Source organism: Equus quagga, chromosome 2, assembly GCF_021613505.1.
Source record: "Equus quagga isolate Etosha38 chromosome 2, UCLA_HA_Equagga_1.0, whole genome shotgun sequence".
In the NCBI taxonomy this organism is placed as follows: Eukaryota; Metazoa; Chordata; class Mammalia; order Perissodactyla; family Equidae; genus Equus; species Equus quagga.
In genome coordinates, this window is record NC_060268.1 from 71,631,040 (window position 1) to 71,646,836 (window position 15,797).

Genomic DNA, 15,797 nt, shown 5'->3' on the forward strand with positions numbered 1-15,797 from the left:
CCAGGCCTTGCTAAGCACTGTCCACATCGGAGCTCACCAACACATAAATACGTATGATACTTTCCTCCCTTTCCTTTTACAAAGGAGCCAGAAAGCTTTGGCTCCATGTTGGAGCTGTCCTGGAAGGGAACAAAAGTCATAGAGCTGGGGAATGGACATACCAGGACGTTTTTGCTGGATGGGGATGAAGTCATCATAACAGGTGAGGAGGGCCAAACCCTGTGGGCATCGTCTTCTCCTTGCCTGCTGTGCACTCTTCCAACTGTGCGGCTTCCATCTGGCCATGAAGCCGTCTGTCCTAAATCATCCCCACTTTGGCATTTCCAGGTCTGTGTCTGCTTGTTCTGTCCTTCACCACGGCCTTGGCCACCAGGGACTTTAAATCTGAGTCTCCCCGGACCAAAAAGATCACAGAAGTCCTGCTTTGTCTCCTTCTCCCTGGGTGAAATTATAAAATAGTGGCAGCTTCCCTTTGTTCTAGTGCAGAGACCCTGTGTCCTATGACTGGGCTGACTTAGTGACTGAGGTTTCCCAGCAGCCCATTCCAAGGAGGCTAGGGCACCCCTTACACCTTTGGGGGACCACTTTGCCTACCACATATTATTGCTGGAGAGGAAGGGACCTTAACAGTCGGTAGCCCTCTCTTGAGTCAGATAGACTCAAGTTAGACTCCCAGATCCCCCACCAGCTGTGTGACCTTCATCAAGTTATTTAACCTTTCTGAGACTCAGTTTCTTCTTCCTTAAAATGGAGTTAATGGTGCAATACTTAACCTCACACTGTAGTGGTAAGGATGAGATGAACCAGTGGATTCCTTCAGTAAACATTTCCTGAGCTCCTCCTATGGGTCCCGTAGAGGGTTTCCAGTGGTGAACAAGACAAATGCCATCTCTGAACTTCTGGAATTATATTCCAGTTTTCACTACTGCACCATTTTACAGATGAGAAAACAGGCCAAGTGGGCTTAAATGCTTGCCCAGGATCTTGCAGCCAGTAGGTAATGAAATCAAGTTTCCCATCTAGGCAGCTTATCTTCAGAACCCCGATTCTTTGATACTGTCTAAAGTGCCTAATAGAGTGTATGTTACCTTGTGAGCACTTAAAATTGATGACAATCTTGTTTTCTTTCTTTAAATTTTATTTTATTTTATTTTTTGGTAAGGAAGATTGTCACTGAGCTAAGATCTGTGCCAGTCTTCCTCTACTTTGTATGTGGGATGCTACCACAACATGGCTTCACAAGAGGTGTGTAGGTCCACGCTCAGGATCTGAACCTGTGAAACCAGGCCACTGAACTGGAGCACGCAAACTTAACCACCACACCACCAGGCCAGCCCCCTATTTTTATTTTTTATTTGCTGAGGAAGATTCACCCTGAGCAAACATCTGTGTCAATCTTCCTCCATTTTTTGAATGTGGGATGCTGCCACAGCATGGCTGACAAATGGTGTAGGTCTGTGCCTGGGATCGGAATGTGTGAACCTGGGCCGCTGAAGTTGGAGCGTACTGAACCCAACCACTGTGTCACAGGGCTGGCCCATTGTTTTCTTTATTGTCATTGCTGTTTTTAGACCCTACTTTTTAGAAGGCCCAGAATCTTGAGCCCCTCTTAATGGGGGTCCCTACATGAACTGTATGAATCAGTGGTACCTGTCTGCCCTCTAAGGGCAAGGGAGCACCTGTCCTCTGCACTCACATTCCATGTCCTGCTCTCTCCCTGCTGACCGCAAATCTCCCCTTGTATGTCTTATTGTCACCCCTGCTTCCGTGACCCTCCCTTGGTACCACTGACTATCTGCTGTGCAGGGTGGAACCTTGGACCTATTCCATCTGCACAGCCTGCTGAGCATCCTTTTAAAGCATCCTCCCATGTCTGTGCAGCTGGCCTGCTCCACACCACCATCCTACCATGCCTGGATTGTTAGAACAGCTTTTGCCTCAGCCCCCTGCAATCATCCTGCTCATGGTACCTGGAAAATCATCCTTCAGGTCTGCTTTCCTGCTGTTCCTTTTCTGCTCAACATCTTCTCACGGCTCCCTGTTGCCTCACACTCTTGCCTCATCCGATTCGGCCATACCACTGAGCCTCATTCTAGTACCTAACCCTGCCTTCTCCGCTGCCTGCATACCTCTGGACTTAACTCTGGGTCAGCCCAAATAGTGCCTTCTCTGGTCACTCAGGTAGAATCAGTTTGCCTGTCTTCTCCACTAGCAACTCACTTAGAACACCGAATCCTGGTTAATTGTATGCGTGGCTGTCTTCATGCTTGACTAAGGGCTTGCATTGGTTTCCTGTGGTGCATGTAACAAGTAACCCCAAACATGCTGGCTTAAAACAACAGAAATTTATTCTCTCACAATTCTAGAGGGCAGAAATCTGAACTCCAGTGTGGGAAGGGCCACACTCCGTCCAGAGGCTCTAGGGGAGAATCCATTCCTTGCCTCTTCCACCTTCTGGTGGCTGCTGGCATTCTTTGACTTGTGGCCACATCACGCCAATCTCTGCCTCCATCTTCACATTGTTCCTCCTCCTGTCTGTCTAATCCCCCTCTGCCTCTCTCTTATGACACACTTGTGATGGCATTTAGGGTCCACCCAGATCATCTCCTCATCTGAAGATCCCTAATTTGGTCACATCTGCAGAAGCTTTACCATATAAGATCACATTCGCAGGTTCAGGGGTTAGGACCTGATATCTTTGGGGGCCATCATTCAGCCTATCACAGAGCTTTTGGAGGGCAGGATTCAGGCCTTACATCCCTCTGCAGTCTGACTGTGTGCCAGTCACATAGTGGGTGCTCAGCGTGATTGTTAGTTGGTTGATTAAACAAAGTGGATTTGGTAGAGAAGATGTAGGCAGAGCTCAAGACAGCAGCAAAGGATACCCAGAATTAATCAATAAGTACCCATTTTGCCCCTGCCATTTCTGCAGCCTCATCATACCCTTTCTAATCCCAGTTTGACTAATATTTACTGAATATCTGCTAGGGGCCAACCATGTTGTAGGCATGTCCACTTCCATTATTTTATTTTATACTCACAATGGCCCCTGGGTAGGGTATCATTGCCCTGATTTTAGAGTAAAAAGCTTCGGTTGGTAGAAGGTAGGTTACTTGCTGAAAGTCACACACTGATGAAGCCAGGATGCAGTTCAGGCCTTCTGATTCTCTTGCTAGTTTTGCTTCCAGTGTTTCTGCAGTGCTTGACAGACCTACTGCAGGCCGTAAGTCATGCTTCTATGGATTGAGGGAAAGCACTTTCTGAAGTTTTGGTTTGAGGAAAGGAAGGAAGGAGATGGGATGGCTGAGGAGAAAACTGTGGCTTGAGCTCTCTGTTGTCACTGTAATGTAGGCCCCAACTAAGCCATTCTATACTTAGCAGCTGTCCAGGGCCTGGAAGAAAGCAGGCTGATAACTTGGGCAGATGAAATTCACGTGTGTTCTTGGTGTTTGAACCAGAGAAGGTAGGAGAAAGGAGCCGAGATGCTGTGAGAGCCACTTACTTGTTTGTTTGTTTATACAATGCCTTGCTCCAGAAGGATTTATGGAGGCCAGGCAGAGACAGACATTCAGGGAAAGGCAATTCCTTGGATCTGAAGAAGCACATGTTGGCAAGTGAAGAGGGAAATGGGAATAGTCTGGTGGAATCCCCTGGAACAAGAATGAAGAATTGTAAGTTGGCAATAGAAGAGCCATAAATTATATTAATAAACAGAAAAAAGAGAGATTTCATACTGAAGGGGATGACTGAAAACTCTGAGTGAGATTTGAGCTCTGCTTACCTGTGAGAAGGAGAGGGTTAGTGGGGAAACGGCCAGATGGAGTCCATACGTCAGCTGTGTGACCTTCAGTGAGGTAACCAGAGTTGGTGGAGTGCTGCGCCCTCACTTTCCATGACCTCTCTGGGCACTTGGCCCTGCTGAGTCGCCTTCCTGCTGAAAGCCACACTTGTTTCTGCAGCTCTTTCCTGGCTGTCCTGCTTCTCTGACTGTACCTGCTCAGATGCCACCATATCATCTCCCTGTTCTCTCCTCGTTGGTGACTATTCAGATCAATTTCTAACCATTGGAAATGTGATAGAACTTTCAGAGGTACTGACCTCAGCCGACACATGCAGCACTTTCTATTCTGAGACACTGTTCTCAGTGCTTTACACGTAATACATTTTATATTCCTTACAAGGAAGGTTCTCTATTATCCCCAATTTTCAAATCTGGAGACCGAGGCCAAGAAAAATTCGTATTTACCCAGGATTTCATAGGTGATAAATGGTGGAGGCCAGAATTTGAACCCAGGAGGTTGGGCTCCAGAGTCCCTGCCCCTAAACCATCAGGTCATCTCGTCTCTCTGTGGTGCAATGTGATTCTCATTTCTGAGAGTCCAAAAACCACAAAATCTTCAGTAAGAGAAGGTGACATAAACAAACAAACAACACCAACAAAAATCTCTGAGCACTCTGATGTAACCCACCCGTCCCCCAGTCTCACTCTCTCCCCATCTGGTGTTCAGCTTGGGACCTGCAAGAATGTGTTTGTTCTCAGAGACGTTTACACTGCTCAGCACTGCTCCGTACGTGCATTTCTCGCTCTCCTTCTGATAGTTGATGTATTGGTAGCTGTAGGTAGTTGTGGCTTCTTCTTGGTATCTGAAATTATTTGGAAACAGTATCCAAACAAAAATCTCCCCTTTCTTCTGCAGTCTCTCAGTGGTGGCATCTTCCATCAGATCTCCTCCTTTTTTTCTCCCCACCATCACTGCTTCCCTTGGCTGGTTCAGAATTCCTGGGCAAGGCTGGTCAGGAATCCCAGGGCATAGAAGCAGCGATCCTTCTCATCCAGGACCGTGGACAGTGGCCCATGTGGCTGTGGGGAGGGGTCTTGGCCCCATTAATTCAGCCACACTACCCCTTTGGGGCCCCAAAGGCTCAGGCTGTGGGTCTCTGTTTTCTCTCAACTCCTGCTCACCCTCCCTGCCCCCTATCCCAACGAATGGTATCTATTCTTGTGCTCCAACCTTGGCCAACCTTTTGGGCAGGGAGTCCTTCTCCATCTACAGGACACAGAGCTTCCTGCCACTTCTGGGTATTCGTACCTGCTGTTCTTGGTGCCTGGAGGCCCTCCAGCCCTTCCCCCTTGTCTTAATCCTCCATGTCTTCTCACGCCCAGCACCAGTTCCATCTTTCTAGGATCTCCTTCCTTGTGTTTAGTATTGTTACAGACTTTTCGCTTGTATTTATATTTCTTTGACCATTTCCATAGGAGTATAAGAGAAAGAAAGAGTTAATGTGTGGAATCAGATCCCCACCTTGACCAGAAGTCTAACCTAAACCTACTGACCGGTAATTTTTAACTGAAACGCAAAAAAACCACAATAAAGATAATAGTAACACAGCAGTAGCAATTTACTGTGTGCTTGCTGTGTGCTAGGTACTGTGCACATCACTTTATATGCATTATCACATTTAATTCCCATGGTACTATTTTCTCATTTATAGATGAACCATTGGAGGTTCAGAGATGTTAAGTAGCTGGACCAGAGTCACACAGCTAGCAGGTGGTATCCTTGGAATGCAATCAAGTCCTTTGGGATGCAAAGCCCACCACCTTCACCTCCCCAAATAATCCCAGATCATTTCCTTTAGTTTGTTTAGTGACATTGTACAGTTGGGACTCCCCTGAAGCTCTGGTGGCACAGAAACCCCTGGTTTCAGGCTTGGCTTTGCCACTGACTCACCTGGGTCTCGCCCCATGTCTCTGGCCTTGAGGTCTCCTCCCCCTGTGAGGTGAGGGTGTGCGCCCTGATGTGTTTGCAGGTGTGGCAGTCTGGGAAGCTGGAAACTGGGCTGTAGCTCTGGATTCTCATTCCCATTGGTGGGATGGAGTGGGGAGTAGGGTGAAGGTCAGTTTCCAGGAAAGGGGCGGTGACATCGGGACGGTGGGGCTAATATTCCAGAGGAGGTGGGTACACTTATACTTTCCATTTCCGTAGCTGATGGAGCCCAACCTAAGAGGCTAGGAGCTGGCTCTCCCCTTTGTCCAGGGCTCAGTGACATGCTCTGACTTGGGTGCAGACTTTCCTCGTCTTCTGACCTCTCGGGACTCTCTGTCCCCGCATGAATGCACCTGTCCCCTGGCTTCTCCTCCCGAGCCTGGAGAGCAGAGTCTGGAACCCCTGCTCAGCTGGGTGCAGGGGGACAGCTCCCTTCATCCTCTTGGCCAGAGGTCTCAAACAGAGCGGGTTTGACCCTCAGGGGACACTTGGCCATACCTGGAGACAATTTTGCCTGTCCCTGAGTGGTGGCCAGGGATGCTGCTAAACATCCTACAGTGCACAGGACAGCCCCTCATGAGAAAGAATCGTCTGGCCCAAGATGTCACTAGTGCTGAGGTTGAGAAACCCTGTCTAGGCCATCTGCCTTGCCAGCTGTAAATGAGGAAACAGCGGCCAGGTTTACCTACCAGGATGGCTGGTTGGGAAGTGAGATGATGTAATCCTGAGTCTGTACTCAGGAAGTAGGCAGGTGCAGTGGTGATGCCATTGTAACTCCAGGGCAGGAAGGAGCAGTAGTGAGTGATAGAGCACCCAGTGTTGTGGGGGAGGAAGAGGACACCCCATCAGTGTTTGCAGCATGCTGGAAAGAAGGCTCTTTAAAAATGCTGCAGGGACCGGCCCGGTGGCGCAGCGGTTAAGTTCGCACCTTCCACTTTGGCGGCCCGGGGTTCGCGGGTTCAGATCCCGGGTGCGGACATAGCACTGCTTGTCAAGCCATGTGGTGGCAGGCATCCCACATATAAAGTAGAGGAAGATGGACACGATGTTAGCTCACGGCCAGTCTTCCTCAGCAAAAAGAGGATTGGTGGCAGATGTTAGCTCAGGGCTAATGTTCCTCAATAATAATAATATAATTATTATAAAAATGCTACAGCTCTGAGTTAGTCGTTTTGATAGATTAATGAATTTCTGCCAGGTTTTGCTTTAATAGGGTTTTTCTGCCCAGGGTTATGGATGTTTCTGAGCATTGGGATTCAAAAGTGACTGACAGAAAAATAATGAAACCAAGCAACAGAATAGACAAGGATGTTGCTCTGGACCCAGGGTGACCCTGAGTGTTGAGAGTCAGTGCCCCGGGCACAGGAATGCACCTTGGCAATGCCCGGGAGGGTGAGGGGCTGGTTTGGGGATGTTGCTGTGGTGTCCAAGCTGCTGCCTTCCCACAGAAGGCCGGTGGTCAGAGCAGCCTGAGCAGGACCAGTCAGATGACTGAGCAGGTGGGGGAGTGGAGGAAGGGGACGGGTGGAGTAAGCTGCTGCTGAGATGGGGGTGCTGTGAGGGCCCCCAAGACAGCCTGTCCCTCTGCTGACTGGGAGGGCTTGTTGAGATGTCACTGACCTTATCTCACAAATCTGCCTTTGGTCTCAGTGTTCTCGTGGCTGCGAGTCTTCTCAGTAGTGAGCTTTGATTTTTTTCTCTTGGTTGCTGGAGTCTTGCATCTCATTGTTTTTTCCTCTTCACAGTGGGTAACAGAAGGCATTGCTTCAGATTTAGGGCTTGTCTCCGGCAGATGAGGGAGTCTGGTGGTATTGTTTTTGTTGTTGAGGAAGATTCACCCTGAGCTAACATCCTCTGCCAATCTTCCTCTTTTTGTATGTGAGCTGCCACCACAGCATGGCCAGTGACAGACGAGTGGTGTAGGTCCCCATCCAGGAACTGAATCCGGGCCGCCAAAGCGGAGCAACCGAACTTAACCACTAGGCAATCGGGGCTGGCCCTCTGGTGGCATTTTCATGTAACTCAAGGTCATGGGCATCCCTTCCCCTGCAGTGTCCCTCGTGTCCATGGTGGGCCTGGTCACCCTTGCCTCAGCACTGCCCTGGCCATCACCTCAACCAGCTTCCACATGGCCCAGGGCCCTTGAGAAGCATCCGACACTGATAAGCCTGTGTGTTTTCTATCTGTCTTCTCACCAGGGCCACCAGAGAGAGCTCTCTTTAAAGTATAGCTGTAAAACATAGCTTTCACTGTCTTACTGAACACTCCTCTGTGACACCTCAGTGCCCTCAGGATCAGGTTCAAACTCCTTAATGGCTTCTTAGGGTACCCTGCATGACAGCTTCACTGAACAAATGCAGTAAATGCATGTCTTGCCTGGGTCTCCATGCCTTTGCACATGCTGTTCCCTCTGTCTGAATGCCCTTTTCATTGTGTCCTCCCTGGTGAACTCCTACCCACCTGTCAAGACCCAGCTCGGACGTCCCTTCCTTTCTCTCCTGTCTCCTCCATGTTGCTCTCCCAGCACCTTGGAGACATTTCTTCTCTAACTCTTGTTGAGACCAACTGCTCCCACTATGTGGACCCTCCTCAAAGACAGGGACAAGCTCCTCCTCTCTACCTTTCCATCACTTTTGTTGAGATGGAAATGAATGAAGGACACTAACGATTGTTGAACAACTCCTCTGTGAGAGATGTCATGCTGGGGGCTTCACCCAAATCTTTCATCTAATCCTCACGAGCCTGGGAGATAAGGATTATTATTCCCATTTGCAGATGATGAGGCGGAGCTCAGAAGTTAAACAAGTTGCCCCCAGTCACCCAGCTTATAATTGTCGTGAGAGCTGGCACTCAGTGAACATTTACCATGGGCCAGGCACTGTTCTTGGAGTTCTCTCATATCATCTTTGCAACAGTCCCACACAGTGGATGCTATCGTTAGATCCATTTCACAGATGAGGAGACTGAGTTCTCGGGGGACCCAAGGTCGTGGAGTCAGTAAGTGGTGGAGCCAGGCTTTGAATTCATGTAGTCTGGCTTCAGACTAATTAGCACACCTAGGATCTGAACTCAAACCCACATGGGAAGAGTTGACCACGTGTCAGGAAAGCCATCAAGCCATCGTTGCAGTGCTTCCGAGGGACCCTGACCGTAGGGTTGGCCCAGAGCTCCATCTCAAGTGCCCTGTGGCTCTGCCTACCTTCTTGGGAGGGCTATTCTGTTTAAAATATGTGGTGGTCATTCTGATGGTGCCTTCCTGCCTCGGGCCCAGCTGTGTGCTGTCTGATACTGCAGCCACTTGGGTGTTGGTTCCAGTGAGCCCAGCAGCTTCGTGGCTGACCCCTGTCCTCTTCTGTTCTAGGGCACTGCCAGGGGGACGGTTACCGCATCGGCTTTGGCCAGTGTGCTGGAAAAGTGCTACCTGCTGTCTTGCCAGTGTGAGATCTCTCTGCTGTCCTGGAATTGAACGGCTCAAGCCCCCCTGGGGGACCAGGGACCCCCTCTATGTCTGTAGGTCTGGTTCATTCAGTAATAAATAAAGCCATCATACTCTGTCTCCATGCTCTGAGCCCTGCGCTGTTGTAGTGTGCAATGTCCACGTGTGTTCTTCCTTTGATCCAGTGAGTCAAGGTGTGTGTTGCTTCCTTGGGAGACATTCATTAATTTGTTTACTCATTTTTATTAGTGAGGCTGATGGTCTGTGTGGGGCATTCTCATCAGATATCCCAGGCCTCCCAGTATTCCTTGGAATATGGAAGAAGAATGGCATCTGTATTAGAATTAGGGTCCTCAGAGAAACAGGATCAATAGGATGTGTGTACATAGAGAGTTGTTTTAAGGAATTGCCTCTTGTGACTGGGGAGGCTGGCAAGTCTAAAATTTGCAGGGTGGGCTGGAAGGCTTGAGATCTAGGGAAGAATTGCAGTTTGAGTCCAAAGGTGGTCTGCTGAAGAATTCCCTCTTCCTCTGAGGAGATTGGTCTTTTTGCTCTTAAGACCTTCAACTGATTAGATGAGGCCCACCCACATTATGGAGAATAATCTGCTTTACTCAAAGTCCACCAATTAAGATGTTCATTTCATCTGAAAAATACCTTTACAGCAACATCTACAATAATGTTTGACCAAATATCCAGGTACCCTGGCCCCGCCAAATTGACACATAAAATCGCCCATCCCAGTATCCCATACAGCAAGTATTTCTTAGGGCTGACTGCTGGGTGTACATGGAGTACAGACTTGGCTCAAAGGCCCGATAGCTGTGTTAGCATGTTATAAACCCTGAGCAGGGCCCCCGAGTCATGGTTGCACACAGCTGAACTGTGAGTGGCCAGAAATGGGCCCGGGGGCTAGCTTTGCTCCCCTTGCAAGCCTCCAGAGTCAGGAGAGTGAGCCCTGTCCCCTCTCCTCTGCCACACTCACTGCAGACAGGCAGTCCTCGTCCCAGCCTGGTTCCTGGTGACCACAGAAGGAGAGGGTGCCCAGTGATCCTTCTTGGATCTGATGGACCCCTCGCCAGGGCTTGACAGGATGATTGAGCCCACAGAGCCTGTCCAGCAGATTACACGATTCCTTCATTCAGTAAATCTCTGCTGAGTGCCTTCTCTGCCATTGTTCTAGGCACAGAACGTGCAGCAATGCAAAGAATCGCCCAAACCCCTGCCCTTGTGATGCTTCTGCTCTAGAGGAAGGAGACAGATACTAAGAAAACGGACAAGGAAAAGACAGACAGTGTCACAGATGGTGATAAGTTCTCTGGACCACTGGGGACATGGATGTCGTCATATATAGGGTGGTCAGAGAAGGACTTAGTGCCTTAGGTTCTTAGTATTTTTCTGCCAGAGAGTTGAAGTTGGTGAGGGAGCAAACCAGACTGACACCTGAGCAGAGAGTGCTCCAGGCTGATGTACCAGCCAGTGCAAAGCCCTGAGCATGGAACATGCTTCTCATTTCTTGGAATATCCAAGGAGGCTGGTATTTCTTTCTCACATAAAAGCGTCCTGGGGCCAGGAAGTTTGGAGTTTGTATGGCAACTCCACAGTGTCATTAAATATCCAGGCTCCTTATCCTCAACACATGATTTTCATTCTCAAAGTCACCTCGTGGTACAAAAGGCTGCTGGAGCTCCAGCCAATACACCCAAGTTCCAGGCCTGTAGAAAGAGATATTAAGGAGATACGGGTTGGAGGGATGGAAGAGCAGAAGGATCAGCTGAGTTAGGTCCCATAATCAGCCTTCCTGGGTATTCCGTACCACACTCGTCTTGCATTTCATTGGCAAGAACTTAGTCATAAGACCACACCTCATTGCAAGGAAGACTCGGAATGTATTTTTTTTAGCTGAACACATTGGTTCCCCAGTTAACATCTGAGATTGGTTGCTAAAGAAGGGGAGAACGAACACTGGGGAGCACTAGTATTCTCTGCCACACACAGGCTGGGAAGAATGGCCCTCTGGGGCTGAACTGCTCTTGCACAGCTGTCTTTATTTCATGGAGCTGTGCCCTGGGCCATATTCTCCAATGCTTTCCTGATTTCAGTGGAAATCCTTATAGTGCAGGTGTCACCAGGGCCTCCCAGACTCCTACTATCTAGATAAGATTGATCTAGACACTTATTCTCTGAATTTGGAAGGCTAAAGCTGCCTCTGGAGTTTTTCTGAGTTCCTGGGGGCTTCTGTTCCCAGGGCACCTCTGTTTTGCTGACTCCCCTGTAATCCTGGTTCTCCATCCTGCATTCTGAGATTGTTCCCTTACATCTGTCTCCCGGCATCAGTGTGTACAAGTCACCCATCTGCTATTCCTTGAAGCCCTCACCTAAATGTGGCTAAAAGCCTGCTGCACACAGCAGAGCTTCACTAGAGGTGTCTGGGTCATGGGCAAAGACATTTGGTCATTATTAATCCACTTGGCCCCACTGCCACCAGAGAATGCTGATGTCAGCTATTGAGATCACACACTTAGCCCCTCATTTTGCATTTAATACGCTTAATGGGGCTTGTGATGCTGGGAAGACCCACTGGATTGGGCCCTGGAGTCAGACACATGCAGGACAGGTAGAGACTAAAGTAATGGATGTTAATAGGGGTCCAGCCTGGGCTTTCTCCAACAATTACTTGCCCTGACCTTCACCAACATGAGCCTGTTTGTTTTCCAGAGATGCCACTGCCAGCCCCAGATGACAAGTGAATTTAATGGTCTTTAGTTTGGGAACCGAGTTTATTGAAACCTATCTGTGTGTAATGATATAAAATAGACAAAAAATGACTTTCATGGCCTAATTTTCTCTTTTTAACAGTGGTATGTTAAGAACTAGAGGCATTTTGGCCAGGTAGATGGAACTGACAGATCTGGTGATGAGCATTCCAAGGCACCTTGGCCATAATTATCATTATATCTTCCTTATTAATTCATGTTTCATTTATGATTCCTGTCGTTAACCAGTGGCCGTGATGAGTATAAATGGATGAATATGCAATCGAGAATAGAATTCATTGTAAGCTTTACCCTTCCAGCAGGAGGTGTTTCTGGCAGGATGGGGCCTGCTGGAGGTTATATCGGAGGGTATCAGGGGAGCTGATTGGACACAGGTGCACTCCACTGCCCTAGGCCGGGCAGGCACCGGGGACCAGGGGCCAGGAGCCCCGTCTCTGCTGCAGAGAGGAGCCTCGTTGCTTCCAGCATGGGGCTCCCCCGCCCCTGCACCCGCGCACATTGGTTTGCCTTTGAAACGCCTGTTGCGTGTGTACAGCTCTACGGAGGGTGAGGCTAAACTGGGGTCAACACAACATTTTTGAGGACAAGGGAACTTTAGGATTTTAAGTATCATAATTAATATTATCTCAAAGATTCCTGACTCCAAAATGGATCTCAAAAGTGGTGATATTTTTAGGTTTTTTTCCTTTAGTTTGGAAGGAAACTTAACAACCCCGGAAAAATTAATGTGGTAGGGTTGTGTTCCACAGCACGAAGTTGTTTCCTGAGTATCCCTCTCTCTGTGCTCTCCCTCCCGCTGCAGAGAGGCAGAAAGCGACTCAAGGAACCACTGACCTATGGGAGATGGGCGACAAGTGGATGCTTGCCTGAAGAGTGTGTTTTGTTTTTTTCTCCTCTTAGACTGGGGCCAGTCTTATTTTGAGACTGTCTGCCAACAGCATCACCCAAAAGCTGGAACACTGAGTCCTTTCTCGAAGCAGGGTCTGGATGGCGTATCTCTGTGTCTACTGAGGACTTGATCCGGGAGATAAATAGACCCTTGTCGTCTGTGATGATCTGAGCAGGGTCTGCCTTCACTAGGTTTTAAGCTCCTGAGGCAGAGTCAGCTGTTGCTCATGGAAAGTTCTCTAGTACCTTGCGCAGCGCCTACCTAGTGCATAGTAGGCACTCAATGTATATTTGTCGAATAAGTGAATGGAGATCTGGGACATCACTGGGGACAGGGATTATGTCATATTCGTAGGTCCACCCCTAATATTTGTGGGCCTAAGCCAAGACTACTCGTGGAGGCCCACTCACGGGTCAATATCTAAGAGATAGAAAGTCAAACTGTCGACTGTTAAATAAAATACATTCTATTCTCCTGCCTGGACATATGTGTTTTCATAACTACAAAAGAAAAATATTTGCACAGCTATGGTTTTTATATGATTGAAAATTGTCAAAATATTAAGTATAACTTTTTAACTATCGTGGCACTTGAAGAGTGTTAGGATGACTTACAAATTCATGAATTGGTTTATATATTTTTAAATTTTATTTTTTAAATTTATTTTTTGCCTTAATTTCATTAGAATCACTGATTATCCTGTCTTAAGCTTTTCACATAATTTGGGTTTTATTGACACTAATCTAAATGGTTAAAAAGTAGATTGTATTATACTCAAAGTATACAAAATATAAATATTTTCATCAAACTCTAAATGTTAAAAATTGAAAAACTAAGTTTATTTTATATGTATTTTCAGAGTTACCTTGACAATATTCAAAATTATCTATTAAAATTAAAAGGCAAGATAAAATTTTAATTAAAGAACATTAACATTTCATACCCACATTATTTAAATCAAGCTGAAACATTTGAATTTATTTTTCAAAATTTAATTAAATCCCATTAAATACTTTTTATAAAAATAAGGTGATTCATAACCCTGGTGTTCCATGCCCGTCTAGTTGCCGAAGGAAAGAATTAGTATCCCTGTTCATTTATGCTATGTTGAGATCTATGTATATATAAATTAACAGAAATTAGTTAATATTGCAAAATGTGCCCTAAGTGCCATGTGCAGGTATATGTGCATACCACGCTAATTTTTGAGTACCTCCCAGAACCACAAATTGGAAAATGAGCAAGCAAATGAATATCTGGTACAACTGAGAAATGACACTGGTTTGGGCAAGAATCAATTGCCTTCATGCTAGGAGGAAGTATTTAATGAGTTAATTAATCCGTCTTTTCTCTTACATAAGCAATTCCACTGCTGTGCCCTCCCTGCAGGAGGAGTGCCCATCTCCAGTGTTGGCAGTGACCCACCACAGACCTGCATAGCATTCACGGTCACTTTTATTTTGAGGACATAGCACAGAGATGGGAAGAGGTGGCCCCCTGAGGCCTGGATAGTATTACTCATAAGAGAGGATACATAGGGCTTTACTAGGCTGAGTCCCAAGGTATAGCGGGGCCCCTCTCATCTTGAATACATTAATTTGTGTCTGTGTGTTTGTGATATGCTGGGCCCTCTGAAGCATGGATCCCAGGGAAGGTCTCCCCACCCCCTGCCCGCCAACCCCTCACCCAGGCATAAGGGCAATATTGCCTCTTTGGGTTTTTTCCAATTATTTTATTGAGGTCATATTGGTTTATAGCTGTGTAATTTCAGGTGTACATTATTATTGATCAGTTTCTGTATAAACTGCATTGTGCTCAACACCCATAGTCTAATTTTTATCTGTCACCATATGTATGTGCTCCCTTACCCCTTTCACCCACCCTCCAACCCTCTTCCCCTCTGGTAACCACTAATCTGTTCTCTTTATCCATGTGTTTGTTTATCTTCCACATATGAGTGAAGTCAAGCAGTATTTGTCTTTCTCTGGCTTATTTCACTTAACGTAATACCCTCAAGGTCCATCCATGTTGTTGCAAATGGGATGATTTTGTCACGACTGAGTAATATTCCATTGTATATATAAATATAGATATATATCGCATCTTCTTTATCTATTCATCCATCAATAGGCACTTGGGTTGCTTCCATGTCTGGGCTATTATGAATAATGCTGCAGTGAACGTAGGGGTGTGTAAGTCTCTTTGAACTGTTGACTTCAAGTTCTTTGGATAAATACCCAGTAGTGGGATAGCTGGATCATATGGTATTTCTATTTTTAATTTTTTGAGAAATCTCCATGCTGTTTTCCATAGTGGCGGCATTCCCACCAGCAGCAGAGGGTTCCCTTTTCTCCACATACTCTCCAACGTTTGTTATATTTTTGTCTTGTTAATTATAGCCATTCTGACAGGTGTAGGTTGATATCTCATTGTAGTTTTGATTTGCATTTCCCTAATAATTAGTGACATCAAACATCTTTTCATGTGTCTGTTGGCCATCTGTATGTCTTCTTTGGAAAAATATCTGTTCATATCCTCTGCCCATTTTTTGATCCGGTTGTTTGTCTTTTTGTTGTTGAGTTCTGAGTTCTTCCTATGTTTTGGAAGTTAACCCCTTGTCATGTATATGATTTGCAAATATTTTCTCCCAATTGGTGGGTTGTCTTTTTGTTTTGTTAATAGTGTCCTTTGCCTTGCAGAAGCTTTTTAGTCTGATGAAGTCCCATTTGTTTATTTTTTCTTTTGTTTCCCTTGCCTGAGTAGACATGGTATTCGAAAAGAAGCTGGTAAGACTGATGTCAAAGAGAGTACTGCCTATATTTTCTTCTAAGACTTTTATGTTTTCAGGTCTTACATTCAATTCTTTAATCCATTTTGAGTTGATTTTTGTGTATGGTGTAAGAGAATGGTCTCCTTTCATTCTTTTG

The 15,797-nt window shown here is 46.7% G+C and overlaps 1 protein-coding gene and 1 long non-coding RNA gene across 2 annotated transcripts in view; one reads left to right on the plus strand and one right to left on the minus strand.

Moving 5' to 3' along the window:
* The window catches only part of FAH (fumarylacetoacetate hydrolase), a 35,367-nt gene extending 26,039 nt beyond the window's left edge, over positions 1-9,328 (plus strand). Inside the window, exons 13-14 of the mRNA XM_046653299.1 lie at positions 85-202; positions 9,130-9,328. Of these exons, the coding sequence (XP_046509255.1) occupies positions 85-202; positions 9,130-9,209 (198 nt within the window). The 3' untranslated portion in view covers positions 9,210-9,328. The remainder of the gene's footprint in view (positions 1-84; positions 203-9,129) is intronic.
* The window catches only part of LOC124235404 (uncharacterized), a 75,059-nt gene continuing 60,742 nt past the window's right edge, over positions 1,481-15,797 (minus strand). The window contains exon 4 of the long non-coding RNA XR_006887463.1: positions 1,481-3,650. This is a non-coding gene — a long non-coding RNA (uncharacterized LOC124235404). The remainder of the gene's footprint in view (positions 3,651-15,797) is intronic.